This window comes from Ammospiza caudacuta, chromosome 5, assembly GCF_027887145.1.
Source record: "Ammospiza caudacuta isolate bAmmCau1 chromosome 5, bAmmCau1.pri, whole genome shotgun sequence".
Classification (NCBI taxonomy): domain Eukaryota; kingdom Metazoa; phylum Chordata; class Aves; order Passeriformes; family Passerellidae; genus Ammospiza; species Ammospiza caudacuta.
In genome coordinates, this window is record NC_080597.1 from 11,260,560 (window position 1) to 11,281,742 (window position 21,183).

General features: G+C 36.8%; 1 protein-coding gene across 1 annotated transcript in view; it reads right to left on the reverse strand.

Annotated features, from left to right (window-relative positions):
- The window catches only part of IPO8 (importin 8), a 47,536-nt gene that overhangs the window by 10,543 nt on the left and 15,810 nt on the right, over positions 1-21,183 (reverse strand). Inside the window, exons 8-21 of the mRNA XM_058805277.1 lie at positions 20,891-20,975; positions 18,886-19,020; positions 17,943-18,042; positions 16,214-16,290; positions 14,831-14,947; positions 12,478-12,567; positions 11,663-11,828; positions 10,946-11,106; positions 10,372-10,497; positions 9,668-9,734; positions 8,901-9,026; positions 8,343-8,440; positions 7,219-7,314; positions 5,575-5,795 (exon numbers count right to left, since the gene is read on the reverse strand). Of these exons, the coding sequence (XP_058661260.1) occupies positions 5,575-5,795; positions 7,219-7,314; positions 8,343-8,440; positions 8,901-9,026; positions 9,668-9,734; positions 10,372-10,497; positions 10,946-11,106; positions 11,663-11,828; positions 12,478-12,567; positions 14,831-14,947; positions 16,214-16,290; positions 17,943-18,042; positions 18,886-19,020; positions 20,891-20,975 (1,665 nt within the window). The remainder of the gene's footprint in view (positions 1-5,574; positions 5,796-7,218; positions 7,315-8,342; positions 8,441-8,900; positions 9,027-9,667; positions 9,735-10,371; positions 10,498-10,945; positions 11,107-11,662; positions 11,829-12,477; positions 12,568-14,830; positions 14,948-16,213; positions 16,291-17,942; positions 18,043-18,885; positions 19,021-20,890; positions 20,976-21,183) is intronic.

A 21,183-nucleotide genomic window follows, 5' to 3' on the forward strand; every position in this document is an offset into this window, starting at 1 on the left:
TGCAGATACTCTCTGGTTCTCCTTTACTGGAAACATCAGAAGTAGTCAACTTGGAGCTAACATTACAGTATTCTGCCATTACGGGCTTGAGAGGAGCTTTTTTGTTCCAGCTATTCAATTTGATGCTGACAGTTTCTGTGCAAGCCTTCTGCAGCAAAACCTAGAGAAACCATGCAAACCTCCAGAGCTGGGAGAAAATGGCCATCCTCTAAACTCTTGGGATACTTCTATTACTGAACCAGTTTTACTTTGGGATGAAAAGAATACAAGTTGAGAGAGAAGAAATAAGATGGGCACCACAGGCTGCAATAAAGCTGACAGGGGGACTACCGGCTCAATCCACCACTTCAGAAATCACTACAGAGATAGAGCTTTTCAGTGCTTAGGTAATTTCATTACCTAAGCTCCTATATAACATGCTACTGAACTACTATATCCTTTAAGTAACACAAGTGATCCTGTATTGCAGCTTTCTAAACTTTACTAGTGCTTAAACAAGGTTAGAGATCTGGAGGGATTTCATGACACCTCCCATGTTGTTACTCCTGTTAGGATTTACTGAAGTGATTCATTCTCAAGAGTAGCTGACAACAAAAATAAATTATATATGACCATGCAGAACACTATGATCCCAGCAGACCTTCCAAGAACAACAAAGTCAAGCAGCATATCAAATGACACACTTTGTCACATTGGGTTTGGCTGCTTGGTTACACGTGTTGAAAACCGCACCAAGGCGCAAGCAGGAACGCAGCATTCCTGTAACCATAATCCTCTTTTCACATGGCATGGGTCACAAAAGAGGGCATGCAAACCAGGGAGACTGAGATAGAGGAACAGGGTCTGCTTTCATGAGAAAAAAAACATAAATCCCTTACTCCTCTCAGCTGAAATGACTTACTCCTGCATGTTAAAAACAAGCCGTTCGCTCTCTCTTTTTGCAGACCAAAAGCCAAGCTAAAGATAATGCTACCTATAAATGAAGGATAGCTGTTATCTGGAGAGTTATCCATCCTTAGTGCAAATACAAATGTAAAAAACTTTCTTTACCTCCTCTTTTAGTCAGCACTGTGAGCCAAGTGTGACCCAAGTTCTGTAATCTATGCTCAAGATTTCTATCCTGCATCCTGACACTGGGAAGCCATGAAATTTCTTCAAGACCCAAATGTACAAAGAAGCCACATGCACCAGAGTAAACTAACAACTCTTAGCGCTACTTTTTATCATACATTTGAAAAAGCTACCATTGCACAACACAAATTGCAAAATGCAACAGTAAAATGTAAAAAAAAAAATCTTAGTCATTAATGGCTTAGCTTCATATGAAATTATCATTTTGGGACAGCAAATCAAAGTACAAGAATGAAGCCCTGCTGTTTGAAAAGGAGCCATCAGCCATCATTGGGAAGCAGCCCAAATGATCAAAACCCACAGCACATTTGTCATGCTCCACTTTAAAGCTGCTAAAGAGAGAAGTTGCAGGAATGAACACATGTCTTGAGAATATGCATGTTATTAGAAGGCCCTGCAGGACAGCAGAAATTCAGGCATTGAGCCATCTTTAGTGAACCTGAGCCAGAAGGAGACTTTTTTTCCACCTGCCAGCACAGAGAAACAGCAGGAAAAGCATCTGCCTTGCCTGAAGTTCAGTATTCTACTATACCCCAGTTGTATTAAGGACTGAACAAGCAAAACAGAGTTTTATGTATGTTCATAATAGCAAAGAATGGCTTCAGGACCATTCCCTTGCTATCAAAAGGCTCATTATTTCAGCACCCTTCCATCTGCTCAAGGGAGCCTGGATATGATTCTCCTCAGTAATTTGTGCTTTGAGATCTGTACTTATTTGCTCAGAAGCACACAATAGCCCTCCCTAACAATCAGGGACTCTGCTTATTCCTCAGTGGTTTATCAAGCCTAGAGTATTGAACACACAACACACAGCCCTGCAATGCACAACTCCAAGCCATGTCTATTTTTAACAAGCTGTGTGTGGTCCTCATAATCTGCAGGACCTCTTCTTGCTAACACATATTCCTCTAATACAGCACAAAGGATTTTAAAATCTTTTGTATTTTAAACCAAGCTGAAAGTATTTCAGAAAAAAAAAGCTAAGCCTTTCCTTTTACTGTGAGAATCAAGTTTCTCTCTATCACATCAATCCAGTTCCTGGATAAACTGCAAATAATTAGCCATTTCCTTCTAGCTGCAAAGTTGGAACCAACAGAAGACTGGGATTTTTATGTACAACTCTGAAAAACCTAGGAGTTTTAACTATCAAACTCCTATCAAATATATAACCCTCTTCAGCTTCAAAAAACCCAAAAGCACTTACTGAGGGTTTTTTTGAAGCAAGTGAGATTTTATTTTCATCCTAGTTATCACAGAAGAATTTTTAGTACGAGAATAAGCATAAGTCATGCAGATGTTTCACCCAAACCTCAGTTGTCAGTAAAAAGGTAGAAAGAGGTAAGGAGCAAATGTTTCTGCAAAAGGCCTTCCAGTGTGAAGTTACTGCAGAAAGCATTTAGAAATACATTCAATATCCTGTGGCATATAGGCACTATCAGCACACAACCACAGATATGTGACTTCCACTATGACATACTGAATTTATGCATGGTCTTACAAGGAATTCTGAGTTCTCCTTGCCTGGCTAATTTTTAATATGTCAACTTTGTAACACTTTTTCAATAGTTTCAATGGTTTTAATAAAATGGAAGAACAGCTACTTATCTTACCATAACTGCTTTTCTCCTGCATTTTCCCCACGGATTCCATCTCATGTGTTTGCATATGCTGCTCCACAAACACTGCATTCTTTTGGCAAACACCAATGGCTCCAGCCTGAGCAAGTGCAGCCATGCACAACCCTGCTGCTGGCAGAGCACAATCTATGGGGACTAAGACTTCACAGGAACAGAAGAAAGACATAGAATCATAGAATGGTTTGGGTTGGAAGGGACCCTAAAGGTCATCTAGGTCCAACTCCTCTGCCATGAGCAGGGACACCTTCCACTAGACCAGCTTGCTCAAAACCCCATCCAGTCTGACCTTGAACACTTCCAGGGATGGAGTATCCATGCAAAAGAGTGTGAGATTTATGTGGACAAGGCATCTTGAACAGCCCCTGTCACCCCCACATTCCAGATTTCCTGCATGGTTGACAAAGAAATGACAGCAAGATTCACCTGGTCCTTCACATCTGGAGGTGGATCTCCTTTGATCTTTTTCAGTTTCTCTAGGATTTGTGAGTCTACCAAATTATTTGAATCTGGGCCTAAAACTGCCTCTTAATGGGAAGTGAGCTAAGTGTAAACCAAAGCAACAAATGGCAGCTGATGAGAAAAAGGGCTGTACAAATAAAGGTGCCCACTGCTCTCTGATGAAGACGTGAACTTGTTAGGGGGGGACCCAAGAAAGGGTTTCAAGAACACCAACTTTTTTGCACTTCTGTCTTTTCCTGTTCAGTTAGGCCTCTGAATCTGGGGCTCCTTTAACACTCCTAAGAAAACAAACAGTCTGCTAGAAGCGGTGCTCTCCTGAGGGAAAGGGAGGAAGTCCCTTACAGCACATCACAGTGCCTCACCAGCAGTACCACAGCAAAAACCCTACCCTACATCTGGGAGCCACAAAGTGAAGAGACTGCACAGAAGGAAGAGTGACTTTTAGATTTAAGCAATATTACAGATAACTATTTCTCTGCTGGTGGCAGCAGATCAAAGAGAGATTTCCAACCCTCTGCTGCCATTCAAGTGCACTCTGGGTAGAATGATGGGCATGACAACCACGTGTTTAACTTTTCATTTTCACAGGCTTTGTTAACCTTTGTCTCAGCTCCAAGTACGAGTTTATTTGAACAGTAGTTTCAGTAGCTGATGCTTTTTGATGAGTAACACAGAAGAACTGAAAATTTAGCTCACAGTAGTTCACAGTACTGAGTTTGGAGCCTATCAGACCCTAACATTTTTCCTCTCTGAATCTGACTAGCTTCTCAGTGAATGCTCCAGGATGAACTGTTTCAGACTACAAATCTCTTTCAGTTTACCATGTGTAAGGAATATCTTCTTTCCTACCATCTCTGTATTTGCTCAGCATGTGATATGTAGTAGAAAATGGAAAGCACAAAGAGATGAAGCTCAAAAACTTTGCTTCAGCCATACAAGAAAATTGGTACATGGAAATCCTAAAATGTCTTGCCCTTTTCTAAAGCTGGTAGATATAAAAATAATTTAGCAATTACCAATAATATTACCACAAGGTGAGGAAGAAGCAACTTAAGGAAGACACCCATCCAAGCCTATCCATACCCCTGCAGGCAGGTGTCAGCCTCCAGTAGCAAAACAAAACTCAAGCAGGAAGGTGAGAGGTAGCTGTTAACTCCATCTGTCTGCTTTGCCCTTAGTGGATGTGAATCTCCCAGTTAAGACACCACATCTCAGCTGAGGGGCAAGCACTGGCCTTCACCTCTGCTCAGCATCAAGTGCAAGCTTTGCTAGGTGATGACAGGCTTTGCTCCCCTTCGTTAACTTTACAAATGCTCAGCTCCTGCCTGAGTGCACAGCAGTGCAGCACACACACATTCAAGGGAGGTCACAGTGACGTTTCAGTTCAGCAGGATGTGAAGAAGTCAATGGCACAATGATAAATATGCAAGTTGATTGTGAAAATTCATTTAAAATCAGAATTGGGGTTCACTGCAAAGAGTGATTTTTTTTAATTAAATGGAGCAGTTAAAAATAACTTACAAAATCCAGAACAGAAAGTATGTACACAGTGTTTCAGATAAAAAGTTAACATGTTGTTTGTTATAAATGGTAAATACAGTTACTGGCTTTTGCATCTATGTATTAGCCTTTGCAAGCTATTGTCACAAAGATTCTGATATAATATAATTTGAAATTCCTTTTAACTGCTTTTTGGTATAATATAGTCTGCCAGTTTATGTATGTACCACATAGCTTATATAAATAATAGTGTGATAAATACATATTATATCTTAGGCCTTAGCATAATATTAAAATGAAAACTGAGTAATGTATTAAAATGCTTTTATTTGTGTAACTAGCCCAGATAATGGTGTGAAATAGCCAGGTTGTTTCTCACTTTGTGGACCATCTTATCTGAATGATAACAGTGACAAGAACCAGAACACCAAGAGAAAAAAATTTACTACTGACTCTCCAATTATTAAAAAGTGTCAAAACAACAGAATGGAGCCTCAAGAAGAAATAAAACATATTGATTTAATCTACAAGATGGCATGTAGACAAGTCAAAGATTAAAACCAAGCAAAAGAATTCCTAGAACATGTAAACTCACAGGAATATTTAAATATGTATACACTCTTATGAATATGCATGTACCCCCTGTAACATAACACTATATAGAGAACATTGTTTTAAGCCAACAATGTGTTTTTGGCAGATTGCCAAGCACCCTAGTGCTGGATATTGTCCCTTTTCTCCCTTATTAAACTTTTAGAAGTTTTCAAGAGTATCATAGTTTCTCACATTGCTGAAATCCAGCTGGTCAATATTGAATATTGTAAAAAATAAACCTCTCAATACTTGCCCAAAAAAACAGTCTGTGTCATTCATCCATTGGTTTATGAACTGTGCAGTGATGGGCTCAGGATTGTGTGGAAATCTGATGTTCTCCAAGGTGTGCAAAAGTAGGTCAGGATTGTAGTAGAGCGCAGCTATGGCAACTTGAAGACACATGGTACGGAGCTCGCTCGTTTTAACTCCTCGAGTCAGGCGCTCCAGAACAGCCTCCACAAACAGGGGAATACACTGGGCACAAAAGAAGACAAAAAGAAAAGGAAGGGAAAAAAAAAAAAAGAAAACTGTCATTAGACATGTTGCCAGATAATACAAAATTTTGTAATATTTTTACCAGAATTATGTCCTGAGTTATCTGAAGTTCAGGTATATAAGAAAGGAACACATTTCTTTCACTTTCTAGCCTCTGATCACACACTTATAAATCTTCCTCAAAACAGCTCTTCTCTGAGCTAAAAATTGCAGTGTTATTCTGAGCACAGGGGAGAATATTTCAGGCCATTTGGTGGAGTTTGTTCTAGCATGTTGAAAAGATTTAGAAAAAGACTCAGACATTCTCATCTTTGAAGAAAGATACTAAACTATTTCAAAACTAACAGGCATTAGAAATTAAACTACCTAAATTCCTAACATAGTTAGACGTTTTTCCTAATAAATGTAAAGTGATGTTAAATTTTTTATAGAAGTTTAAAACACATTTATTCAGATAAAAGCAAACGTGCACAAATTTCTAAACAATGAAATAAGCATCTTCTAAACACATGTATATTTCAATGGGCACATTTATACATTACAAAAATTTGGCAAGCATTACAAAAGTTTTACTTTATGAGTTTCAGTTCAGTGTGCAACCATTTTAATCCATAGAGTTGTACAACTCAATTAAGCCTTCCACCACATACTTATTTCAATGCAAATACATTGAAGTCACTTTAAACTCTTCCAGATTCCCTTTAAAAAATAAAACCTTTCAGAGAATGTTTTTATCTTCAATTACTTCAGATTTACGCGAGTAAAGTTATATCACTTTCAGTGAAATTAACTGAAAATTTATCACTGAAATCCATGGATTGCACTGTGGCAACATCAAACATGGTGTGTCAAGGTAATTTAGGCTCATTATATGAGTCCAGAATTTGGCCCTTAATAGGAAAAAGACTACTTTCTAAAAAGTTGTTCTAAGAAACTCTGGAAAATTGTGATTATGTTTCTCTCTGCAATCACAAGCAAGCCATGCTAAAAAATCTGCATTTCTAAATGCACTTAGTAATTTAAAACATCAAAAAGTTCCCATAGCTTGGAGAAACAACAGCAGTTGGATATGTACAGTTAACCTCTCAGCCACAGTAGTTTTAACTATGTGTTTTGCATCAAAAGGGAAATTGTATTAAGAGAAAGCAAAAAGCTACAATCTTGCACAACATACTATGTCTTTGTCATTCAGTCCGTATCCATTCTGTGGCCATGCCCACTAACATCTTGTCTCAAAACCAAAAAAACCCCAACCTTACAAACTTTCCTGAGCTCATTTACTTCTTTCTGTCTTTCTCCCCAGCGTACATTTCCCTCAAATTCTCTAACTGCAGCTGTTTCTCTCAGGAGTCATGGATCATTAGAAAGCAATAAAAGAGAAAACCTGTTCAATATGAATCACCTGGTCAATACCCCGTCCTTTGCACTGAAGAACAATCACTTCTAGGAGTTTGGCTGCATGGCACTCTGCGTCTTCTCCTGCATCTCCTGTCAGTACCTAACAATCAGAGTAACAATTTATCAGTAATCACTGACAACACTGAAAGCAAGTGCTCCTGTACCTGCATACATCCAAAAATCTCTACACAGCATATACATATGTATTCATGTTAAATTCTGTGAGGAATTAAGACACATAATTCATCTCTACAGGACATAAATAAGGATTAGTGGCTAAAGGTGAATTTTAAAAACTAGAAGAAATTACTGTACTTCTTAAAGAATGTTATATTATTTGTATGTTCTCACTATCCCTTTTTTAGAATGAAGTGTCACTTAGAAGAATCACTGATGTTCTCCACATGGTGCTTCCATTCTTTCACTTCAATTCTAATAGTCACTGGCAGGTTAACAGCGTGGCAAAGTGAAGTGCTATGTCTAGGCTAGTTTCTGATTAAGAACAAGATGTATGCAATCATTCTGTGTGTAGGCACATACAAATGAAACTGAGTGCTTCATCTCAATACATTTCAACTCCATGGTCACTGTCAATCAAACCTGACAAAAAAAGCAAAATTTTCACAATCTAATAAACACTCCAAGTTTCTTAAAAATAAGCAAGTAGCTAGATGCTTAACACTCTCTAATGCCCCAAATCAGAGGAGGACTGCAGCATGATCTCATACTTTATTATACATGAGAGACTCAGAATGAAAGAGAAACAAGATAAATGTAGGAAGGACTTCAAATGAGTTTGCACCTTAGCTGACAACCAGAGAGTCCAACTGCAAGATACACAACCCAAGGAAATCAGGCTTCATTAATTCCCTACCTACCAAAATAGCTTTCCATGGAAGAGAGTCAAGACAAACAGCAACTTTCTCCCACACAGCCTTTTGCATGTAATTTTCTTAAAGGATGTCACTTAAAAAGTGTGAAGGTGCTGTGTGTGCTCAGAACTGAGTCAAGACTAAAATTCACTTAGTTCTGAAATGCTTGGTCACCACGTGGCATGTTCAGGTCACTCAGCTCCTCTAATTGTTATGTACCAGTGATAAGAACAACAGTAAGAATCAAAAGCCTTACCTTTTTACACATAGAGTAAATGATTTCTAAATGCTTTGGGTTAGACAGCAAAGTATCAGTGTCAATAGTCACATAATTATGCAAGAGAGGCATCATATCTGCAAAATATGGAGAGCAAAAGAGAAAGAAGTTACTAAAAGTACTAACCAGAGAGGCAGTCTTAAAAAGGGGAATTCATTAGGTGATGTTCTTGAATATGGTTGGAAATTCAAACTCTGATAGTCTTTCCTGGAAGAATTCTTCATAAAATGCACTATGCAGGCTGCATTCTTGGAATTAGAGCAGGACTACATTTTAATGAATCAATTTGTATTTTCACATTAACTTTGAATATTCAACTTTCTTTGAGTTCAGGACCCCTACAACAACTGATCACACTGACAGATTTGCTTCTCCTACTTAAATATCTCCTGTTGCACTCCCACACTCAACAGATGAGCAGGGCATGACTCAAATACATGATCATTTTAAACCTTGGCACTAAATGGAAGAGACCCTTATCTGCTAGAGATGAATTCTCAAACAGTAAAAATATCACTAGAACAGAAGTGAATTTACCTGCAAAGTATTCAAAGCAGTCCTGCTGGAAAACCTCGTACAGAACACCTAAAAGCTGCCACATCTGAGGTGAAATCATCTGGCATGTTAAGCTGAAGGCCAAGGACAGAATTTCTTCATAAAACTCTGCAAAAGACAATTTGAAGCAGGGTGCTTTACAAAAAACATTTAACTTGCAACTACCTTGAAATCTGAAACCAAGTCCTGAGTCATGTAACAACTAGAAGACAGCAATTAGAAACTAAATCATACAGAGAAAAATAAAACAAATTGTAAAAGACTCTTTCAGACAGGCCTTGTGTTGGCTATAGTTACAATGATATGCATAGTTTTCCACTGTAAATACACACCAAAAAATATATCAGCAGCACATTAAAGACAATGTTTCTCATTGATTTACTGCAAAATATATTTTTTCCTCAGTCTTTGTTTATTCTTGAAGGCCTTACCACAAAAGTGTAACTTTTAGTGCAGCATACTGATGAAGCAGTAATTTAATTGCAGACCATGTCCATAAGAGACTAATGTAATTTAGACATTGTCCTTTAACACAATTAGCCAGAATTATAATCAGAACAGCATCTTCAGCTTTTGACCTCCAAAACACAACAGCCAATCTGACTAATGTACAAGAGTAGATGAGGTGAAATTACAATGGTAAAGTAATGGCTTAATCTTTAAAGAAACACACACAAAAAAAGATAAAATTCTGTTCTGAAAGATAACAATAATTAATTTACATCATTTTTCATATCTCTAAAACATACCTATCACGTGTTTCTGCAAAACAAGGCCAATGATCTGTAAACAAATGCTCTCGAGCTGTTGAGTGATCTGAAATAAAAACATAGAGCAGTTTATTTAAAAAATTAGAAATACAGCAATCAAATACATGTATTTGACTAATTCACTTTGAGCAGTTCTTCAAATCAAAAAGGCTTTTATCACTTTTAAATGCTGAATTATCATAATATTATGAAATAAGGTCTCACTGAGGCAGAAAGAACCTCTTTACCCTGAATGTGTGATTTGTGGGCACACATTGCACCACAACTGGGAGACCAATTCCTAGGAATTCAATCCAAGATATTGCTGGGTAAACTAAAGATATGGGTCATCACTGTAAAAAACTAGGTTTATGCAAAATATTTCTTTTAAAATTCTATTTTAACAGTCTGTAATACAACTAGCCAGTGTGAAGAAAATTAACTCTACCCCAACCAAAACCAGCACATTCCAATGAAGTGTTTACCAAGTAAGGGCTAAGAATTTTACCCTTGGGACATAAATTCCCTTAAAGTTGAAAGCTGAAAATTAATAAATCATAAAAGTAAACTGGGCTTTAGATTCCAGTCTGTCAGAGATGGCTTGGTACCATGCCACTGCAGTAAATGCACATTCATGGCAAATAATGCAACACACACAGAAGTGCTTCCTGTCATGCATGAAAAAGTACCAAGGAAAATCTCACCTCCTTGTGATCTTCCACAACTGTCAGGATTGTGTCAATTGTGTGCAAGATGCCCATGGCCATAACAGTTTTGTCCTCTACTTCCTCATATTCTTCACTCTGAAGTACTTTACCAAATATTTCAGCCTGTGAACAAAACCAACCAGCTTGACATTCAAGAGCAAAACCATGTTTCTAATTTGTCATTCAAAACCAAGGCAGTTAATGCAGCAGCAGCAGCAGCAATGCCTTATCTCTACGAGCTGTCAGCACTGAAAAATATTCTTGCTGCATTTGAAAGGGGAACACAGCAAATTAAAATCTCCTCTTTTTTTTCAGAAGTCTACGTCAAGTAATTTGAAATGCTAAATAGTTAGATTGTGGCTCATTAAAAGCAGTGACACAAATCAGCGTCTTTGAACAATCTATAGGTTGTAAAGATGTTTCATACAGAAAGAACCCCACAAATACTGCAAATACTAAGGTGGACTCTTGTAAATATTACTTTAAACAGTGTGTACTTCAAGCAGAGTTCATTAAATGTTCAAAGTAGGACATGCTTCTGCCTGGAGTGGTCATTTAGTATTGCTCTCACCAGGTGCTGGGTCATGTCCACAGCAATAGTGGCCACTTCCTGGCTGTACTCATAGATCATCTTCTGGATTACATTGGTGAGATCATCGTTCTCTGTCTCCCTCACAATGTGCAGGAGCTCATGCATCACTGGCCTCACATAAGGCTTCACATATTCCTTGGCTAAAAGATGAATAGAAAGCAGGTGAAATCAGCTATCCATAAACACAAATATACAGCATCTTCAAACTGCCAGGTAGCTGACTACTCTTGAACAAAATAAGTTTTTTAAATTTGAATTCACTAAAGAAATAAAATAGTCAAAAACATACCCAAGGCAATTTTACAGTCTGTAACTCGTAGACAGAGTAAATAAATTGTGTAATATTGAAATGCCACCTACAGCTAAAATCCACTTTTGAGGGAACACTTGCTCTCATACATAAAGCAGTGCTCATTTTTAAACATACACACTGCTTAAGTTCACTAAAAAAACCCCAAAGATGGGTGATATTTACTTTATAAAAACATGCTGATTCTAACTTCTTTTACATCATAAAAACTTCAAGTCAAAATTTTGGGATGTAATGAGCAAGTGAATCTGCCTAAACGTGATAAAATATTCTGAAACCTATGTCTTCAAATGACAGAAATGTTTAGATAAATCTGCACCAACCTCCTTGTCTTGACAAAAAATCAATAGATCAGTGTATACAGCTGATGAATGACTGTCACATACCTTGCTCTTGGTTGCTTATTAAGGTCTGAAGGGCTATGGCTGCTTCTACTTTGACAGGCATCTCCTTATCATCAATCAGGCTCTTCTTTGTCAGCTCTACTGCATTCCTCAAGTTTAGCTCATTGTGAAATTTCAAAGCACTGAATGAATGAAGTACCCAACATGACTGCAAGGCAAAAAGAGAAGCAAGTTAGGGACTATGGCAATTTTAAGCATTTTTAACTGAGTCAAAACCAATGCTAACTGTCTCCCTGCTTGCATGCATTGCTTTTTCCCCCCACTTAATTATGGTGTATTCTTTCATTAAATGTAGCACAGGCATTGCACTCAAGCAGTTCTTTATTGTACTTTCCCAAATTCCAATAAATTCAGTGTGCACATAATCTGCATTCATTGCTTTGGTCCTTCTAGGGGAAATAAAATCAGAACAAAACAATGAAAACTGTTTGTCCATGACTGATATCAGCACTTGGGGATTTTCTTCAAGCAACATCCAAACTGATGTTACCTACTTGTGGAAATCCTACCTACTCTTCACAGCCATCTCTGTTAATGAAAAATGGCCACAATTGCTGCTCAAATTCCCGAGTTTGATTGAAGAGGTGAACATTAATACAACATCAACCCTACATCAATTCCTTTAACTGAAAAATCACTTTTTAAAAACAAAATTATGAAAACATACAGCATAAGAATCTTATTTCAAATTTTACTATGTATTTTCCTAATTTCTTTCAGTAACATTCAGAATGAAATCAAACTGCAAAGGAAGGAACCGAGGCAAATACTGGAATTGATGTAGTAGGTGAACTTACTCGAGCTCTGAGGTATCCCAGGTTAGACATGAACAAGGGAAACACATGATTCTGCAACATCAGCTCCATTTGATCCTTGAAGACACTCTTCTGATGGAGTAAGGAAAAATTAATTTTGGAGACCATTCATTTCACATACTTCTTTCTAGCCCATAATGCATTTCAAATATCAACCATGGGAAATACAATAGTTTGTATATATAATAAAGGTATCCTCCTTATTAGGAGAGCTGGATCCCTTATCTTGAATAGAACCAACTCAAAAGCACAGCAAGTTCTAAACCAGGTAAGTGAAACAACTGTATCATATTTTACTTGGCGTTATTCATTACAACATGTAAACTGGAATTTTCATATTATTTAAGGCAATTAACACCAGATGATTTTTCTTAAAAACTAACAAAGATCAATAACCTGGTAATTCCATTCTACCTACAAAGGAGAAAATATAAACCTGAAGATAAATATGGGGTTAGTATGGAACAGATCTGAGTTTCAAATGAACCACTGTTACTCTAAGTATCAAAACTTACTGTCTTGGACACTACAGCAACAAATTTCATCTTTTTTCGTGTTTATTAATGGATGAAGATAATTCCTTTGTGACAGAAATTTTCTTAGCTGGAGAAGGATACTGGATGAGAGTTATCCTTCATTATTCCAACCTTAGCAAATGCCAAGATTCTCACAGGAAGCTAGAACCAGCATGGAGATTTGAGACTTTCCTTATAGTCCCAGAATAATAGAAAAGATACACGCTAGGGATGCTGTTACCATCCAAAGGAATGGTTCAGTGGCAAAGACAGAAAAGGGTGAAATGGGACACTCAACACAACACGAGTATCTTACATGATCACACTTGATTTCACCAGTGCACACAGCATTTTTTTCCACACTCATCCCCAGCCTTCACAGAGCAGGATGAAGGACTGAGCAGAGAAAAAACAGAGAAAGGAAAATACTGATCTTTTCTGCACACTGGCCAGAAGTTTGTAAGCTTTGAACTGGAGCTGCTGTGGGAGCCAGGTGGCTCAGGCAGGCCCATTGTATCTATGAGCTCCCTAGACTCAGGATCTCAGTCAGCTCAAGAGCAGAAAGCACTTACAAATCCAGGATTCGATATGGAAGCAGCTGATGGAATGCTTCAATGTATCAAATTCCAAACACAAGAAATTCAAATTTTAAAGGGGTCTGTGGTGTTTGGGGTTATTACTCTTGTATAAAGTGCAATATAACCTCATGTTTCAGGATTGAAAATTTCAAATAGGAGCAGAATACTGGAATAAATCCCCTTTCTTCCCCACAGGACAGAGATAAATATGTTAATATGAAAATCTCCTCACAACACAAACAATGTTTCCTCATTCACTGTTATACTCCTGCATGAGGAAGGACACGTACAATCCAAAATAATCTACAATAATTCTGCAAAAGTTACTGATGTTTCAGGATTTAAGATCATAAAATAGATTGGTAAAAAACCAGATGGCCAGTGCTGGTAAGATGTTGCTCCTAACTGAAGACACATCCTGCACAGTGAGACAATTCAGATAAAATATAATAAATCACCTTTTAAAAGAAGCTTTCAGCACAAGATCACCATTCTCATGCTAAAAGTGATAATGCTTTGTCAATTACTTTTGACATGGAGCAAAGGCATATTTTGGACTCCATCATCTACAAAAGCACCAGGCAGACTGTAATCAATTTCAATTAGAAAGCAACAGTGTGCATTAAATTTGCGTTCAGATTGCAGAAATACACCCAAAATTCTGAAGATGCTGTCTACAAAAAATGGAGGAAGGCTCCTTGTTCTTTTCAGTTTTTTTCAAACCTCCCAACTGGCAGATGAAATAAGACTTAAAGCCACTTATTGAAGAGTGAAAAAGTTGGAAAGCTAGACAGAACACCCCTGTTATGTGTTAAGTAAACCTTTTCCTGGAACCAGAAGAAGCCCATAAGTTAGGGCCATTCCCATAAGTTGGGGAATTTCATAAAGAATCATAGGCCATGTTGCTGATGGAATGCATGTTTGCTTTCTTAACACTTCCATTTTCCCAGTAAAGCAGGAGGGGACCAAGGGACTATCGTGTAACAAACAAACAGAGCTTTGGAAAAATGTGAGAAGGAAATATCTGTGTATAAAATTATGAAATAAAAACCAGGAAAGAATGTTAATATTTTTAAATAAACAGACTCTCATATTCTGATTGCAATCAGAGTACAATCTCCCTACTGATTTTTATAAATATGGCTAAGGGCTAGTCATACTTTATAAAGTAAGACTATTTTAATTTAAATCACAGCTGATAGCAAGAATTGCAAACTTATTTTCATTTCTTTACCCATTTACCTTCAGCAAAATATCTGCTAGGGATCCTATAACATGCAAAGCTCCATCTTTTTTCCTTGGATCAATGTTTGGCTCTGTCAGAATCTGGTAGCAATATGTCATCATTTTTGGTAATACCTGTGGCAGGACAGAAAACAAACAATCCCATTACTCAAGTTATTTTAATAGCATTGTTTAAACAACTCATATGACATTTTCAAGAAGAAATTTTGTCTTGGCTAGAGCAATGTGAGGTACTAAATACAGCCCCTTTCAATACTTAAAAGTGTAAAACTTTGGAATTTTCAACTTTTCAGCCAAATTGGTCAAAATTAGATTCATATCCATGAAATTTCTCATTACTAATAGCAAGTAAGGTATTTTTGTCACTGTGTTGAAGCAAATCAAAAAAAGTGATGAAAAGGCAAAAGGCTCAAACAGCACCTCGCCCACTTTTCCTCTTCTTTTCTGGCTTGTCTCACACATAAATATAAATACATATGTGTGTGTGCATATATCTATGAAAATACATATATTTTCAAGGAGAGCTTGGACTAAAATCTCATAAACTTAATTTGATCTATTGATTTTGGGAGTAGTTTCTAAAGTTGACTAGACTTAGAAAAGTTTCCTGGCAAAACCAACAGCTGAATGTGATTTCCACACTCATTATGTCCTTTTCCAACATGCCACTGGGATGGTCTAAATACAAATTATGAAAATGAGAAGGAGTATCAGTGGACAAGAACTGTTTTGACAATAAAATGTAGAAAGGGCATATTCCACCTATTCCACCTAATGTAAAGTCTGTGTTTTCCTCTGAAAATCCATCTGGAAATTGAGCTCCATGATTACTGGATGTTAAAATGGAACCTAGAACAACATTTACCATTTTAGCCAACTGTGCTTTCTAGGGGGCTTGCCTGAGTATTTTTGTACAGGTCACTGGAAATACAAAAAAATCTACAGAAAAGTTATGTCCTCATTTAAAGAATAACTACATGGAATGGGTTTTGTCCTTGCTAACTTCATTGCTGCCAATTTTCACCATCAGTGAAAATTAATAAGGATCAGATCCACTTTCCCTCCTGCTACAGTCTCTGATGCTGAGAACAGCTGTGACAGAGGATGTTTGTAAACCTGGGAAAATCTATTCCAATATATCTATTCCAACTCATTTTGTATCTGGCAGATGCATTTTAGATCTGGAAGAAGAATCCACTTAGTATTTGTACACACCATATTTTAACTCTCCCCAAATTGATAGCATTCAGCCAGGCAACATTTAACTATGTAGCAGCAAGTATATTTTTCAAGACTAGCTTCCTTTAGCATCTTCAAATACATAGGGAAAATAACTTTATTAAGGAAAATTCAAATAATTTAAAGCCACTGGTTTCATACCTCTTTTCTCTTCTTTGCAGCAGTGTAAAGGAGATTCTGGGCTGCTGTTGTTGTGGATGCATAGTCCTCAAATACATCTAAAAGAATGGGGAGAAAAGAGCATTAAAAATTTTCTTTTCTGAATAATAATTTTTTTTTCTAAACCATCTTGGTTTTGGCGTATCCCAAAACCTGGATGAACATATAACCTCAAAATTATTGACAGGTTTGTCTTCACTTCCTGGTTAAAGAGTCAGACCCAAGCTTATGTCACATACCTTACTTCTTGCCTTCCAAATCCACTGCCTCTCTTCATTCCCTTAATTAAGAATATTCTCTTTATTCATTAGCTCTTTTGAGACCATATACAAGGGATGAAAAATCCTGTCTCTTTTTTTAATTAAAACTCCTATAGGAAGAACAACAATACACTCCAATACCATCTGTATACCACATGTACACATTTTTGACTTGATTTTATTAAAACCTCATGGGAAACTTTTTGTACATAAAATCTACTTAGATCTGGAGTAGTTTTAAATCTGTTGAAAGGTCAAGTTTTTTAATTTCATTCACTGCAACTAAACTTCTGCTGTTCATATTGAAAGGGTAATTTATATCTTGAAAAAAACATGTTCTAATCCAAACAAACATGTTCTAATCCAAACATCCCCACACAAATTAAATCAAACTAAAAGATCTTAAAACGCTATCTTAAAATGTGACTCAAATTACACACCAACTTTTCCTGAAAACTTTTAGATAAAACATCATTAGGAAATACTACCAGACCACTGAAATCCTTGTTCCAAACCAAAAAGTGCCTCAAAAAACTCCATTTAATGTACTTGGATATGTGAGTGTAATGTACTTTGAGTGGCTTTTTACCTTCCCACGATACAACCTGAATCTGTTTTTAATTGCCTCAGCTACACATAAAAATAAGATTCACTACTTACACAGAAAGAACTGAATTCACACACCAAATATCAAGGATGTATGTATACCCTAGTGATCAACACTATATTGTAATTAATTTGTTGCATAACAACTCTCCAAGCTTTTAAATAATTCTATGAATATTTAAATTCCATTTTCATATACACTAATCCCAAATCAACTAATTAAAATTTCCCAAATGCTGCATATACATCTCTGTGGTGCCTGGCTTGCAGGAGTTTTCCAGCTAAAATTGCTGTACTTTTAAAGTACCTTTCTCCTTTTCAATGACATGAATCTTTTAATAAATGCAATTATTCATAATATGGCCCTATGTGTTACTCCCAAGATTTTGCACTGTGTCTTTGAAGGAATATATATATCTAATGATCTTACAATGGAGTAGTAATAAGTGGCAGAAGAATGCTGAAAGCCCTGACAATTTTCAGCAGGGAAAGAGTAAGTCAGGCCTCTTCTGGCCAAAGTGAGAGCTGCAGGAACAGCTGGCACATCTGCAAGCCAGGATTCTGAAACAGGCACTAACAAGGGAGCAAGCCAGGCTGTCTGGGCTGCTCTGAGCACAAGTGAAGTAGGAAAAAACTCTGAGAGAATCATTTAGATCAAAGCTACCAGCCCCATAGCCCAAACTCACCTGATCTGCCACATGGTTTTAACTACAGATTACTGAGATTTAAGAAAAAAGTTTTGCTCTTCCCCTTGTTCAGGTGAAAACAGACATTACAGTGGCCATGCTGATCACTGGAACTACAGGGTACAGTTATGATGAAAGCAAAAAATAAAGCCAAATTACCAAATTTCATGCGGATATATTCATATGGATCCTCTTGCCAGAGCTCCTCATCCTCATCTTTGTAGCACATTAGAGAGAATATCACCTCTTCTGTTATGGTCTAATTTTAGAAAAGCCAAATACATGTAAGTACACATAAAATCAAATTCCAGTGCCGCTGCCCTCCCCCATGCACTAATTTATTAGACTTATTTTTCTGGAGAGTTACATTCCTTTAAGCAGCACTCTTTTATTTTGTCTACCAGAAACAAATTCACATTATTATAGGTACTTTCCTTTTGAAACAGGCCCAGAGAGCAGCAGTAGTTATATAATCTATCTTTATAATATTACATTACCATGCATAAAATACACTTCAGGACCTGGTCTGTACACAGCAGAATACTACATTCTGCAGAAGGATCTCACCAATGCATTACTTAACATGAGAATGGATTTCAGAGTCCTTCCCCTTAAAAGTCATGGAATTAACTAACCACACAGGGGATCTTATGATATGAAAAAATAAAAGAGCAGGAAGATCACTTTTCATTTGTTCTTTAGTTCACTTATAAAACATGTCCTTAAAAGAGGGTTTAGCTCCTCTTAGATGCATGTTCTCTTCGTGCACTATCTTTGCACTACAATCAAAAATCTATGACAATTCTGAACACCAGTAACTAATAAAAGCCAGAACACTATGACTTTTTAGCAGACTGTAAAAATTCAAATAAAGAACTTATGGAACAGAATCTTTGCTTGAGTTAACATTATCTGCAATAAAGGGTAGTCATATATTGCAAAACACAACCGCATTTGTGTAGAAATGCTATTTTATTTTCCAGATCAACTGAAGAATGATTAGTGAAACCTTCTTTAAAAACACAAAACTTGGGGGGCTGGGGGATGTTTTTTAACCCCTCTGATGACATGCATTGTTTATGACAGGGTTTTAAGCACTGACCTGTATGTGTGGCTTCATTTGCTTCCATGTGATAGAGTGAATCACCCCTTGGTTCAGATAATTCAATGTTTGCTGAAGAACACGTGGTGCAACATAGTCTTTTTGCCTGTACTGGTCTAAGATTCTTAAGAGAACCTAAAGAAGTGACAAACTGGTATTTTTAAATGAAGACTGAAAATTCTGCCTCATGCATAAACATGCAGTGCACTTCCTCAGTGAATATACATGAACAGATAAAGTAGTTTTACAGCAGATGTTCTAGCATTAGAAATCATTATAATGCCTTTGATCCAAAAATCATAAATAATTGAAATATCAAGGTTCTAATCTGCAAACATTTATGCAGATGTCCACCTTTACTATTAGCTCTATCATGTGATCACTTGTGATTATAAACCAAAGATCTACTTCAGTAGTGAGAGGCTCACAGTTTAGAGAGGCCTCAGCAAAACCTGGAATAGGTGAGGAAAAGGCACAGTGAGATTTTCAAACTGGGGCTTCTATACCTGCTCACTGGTGTCTGCATTCATATTTAATGACAGGTCCCTACAGAAGACAAATTACTTTGGAAAAACAGTGAAGAGAATAGAAATACTAAACCAGGAAAGAAAAACAGGTTCACCTTAGGCTCTGAATCAGAAGAGGTGCAGACCCCTTAACTTCAATTACTTACTGTAGCCATCACCTGGCATGCTATTACCAACTCTATCACACAAAGCTTCCTTGGTAAAAAATTTTCCTCTACTAAGAAAAAGGCACAGAACAAATGTACTAATCTGCACTAACAGCAGGTGAATTATTAGTAAGTGTAAAGAAGTGGCATATACATGAATAACAATAAAAGTCAAGGGCAATGCATAACAAAATTTGAGTCATATGCTTTCAGCAGAACAATTCTGCTTTGTAATTCTTCAGAACATTATAATAAATTTTATTTTGAATATAGCTCCTTCATTAGGAATACAGAGTTTGATGTTAAGTCTTTTATATGAAATGCTCCAAGGACAAGAACTGTCTGTATCTTATAAGACTCTAGCACAATGTCAGCACTTATCAACTGATGAATAAGTAACAAAATCTTAGTCATGTAATATTCACAACAGAATTCTTACCAATTCTGCAAGGAATAATGATAAATCACTATTTAAGAGCCAGAAATGGAAGAAATGTGCAGATCATCCAGTACATTTATCTTGAAAGCTAAACTGTCCCCTCTGCAATGTAGCTTAATACCTTAACAGAAAAACTTTAGGTATTTCAAATTATAACTGCCCATGGGAGTCAATTTTTCTGCTCAGAAGTTACACACTGCAAGGAATTTAGAAAAGATACTTGGCTATTTCTCTTTGCATTTAATTTACAGCCTTACCACAACCATTCCCCTCCTTAGTTCCTCCTTATGGATAAACTATTCTGTTGTCAGACTGGATGAAGAGTAATTTTGTTTAGCAACTTTATCAGAACTGAACTGTCTCCACACACCATGTTAAACACAAATAATCAGCATTCCTAACAAAAAATAATTTCCTTGCAAATGGTGAATTTAGGTTATATTTTCACATAATATGCTTTCCAGGAATAAAATAATGGTCATTGCTGTTCTCCAGACATCTAATCTGCTGGTATCTTTCTGAAATAAAACAGTATCATTGAATTAGTGTAACAGGCCTGAAAATACACCCTTCTGTGAAATGAGGCCTCTGCACCAAAAGTGTCCCTCTCAGTTGTATCTAGAGTGCTTATACATGACAATAATACCATTTTATCAGCACTCACCTTTTCTGAGAGTTTTCCTGCAGTGTTTTTTGAGTTGCTGAAAAATTATGTTATTATACCTCAGCTGTATGTCACCGAGTTCTAAAGAGCTTCTCAGTCACTACAAGGAAAACCTGCCAGATTCTCATCATTTTTGTTCAATAAATGAACCTCAATACAAGCACTGTTAAAAAGTAATACATTTCTTCAGTCAAAATAATGCAATTCATAAAAAATGAATTGTGCTTACCTGTTGTATGCCCACAGCATAGGTTTTTAAAAAGAAGTCTGAGAATTCAAAGTATTCTTTAGTTACATTTCCAGGACTTCCATATCTTTAAAAGGAAAAGGACACAAATATTTATACTGTGAGAAGTCTATGGTGTCAGGAAAATACAGTACTTCCTAAACCATACAGGACCCTGAGTGGTCTTGCATCAACAAAGGAAAAATTAACCAGATTCCTTCTAAGCCATCCTTTCCCATGTAACACCTCACTTCCCTTTTCTTAAATTATCCCAAGGTAAGGTATTATACTGAAGT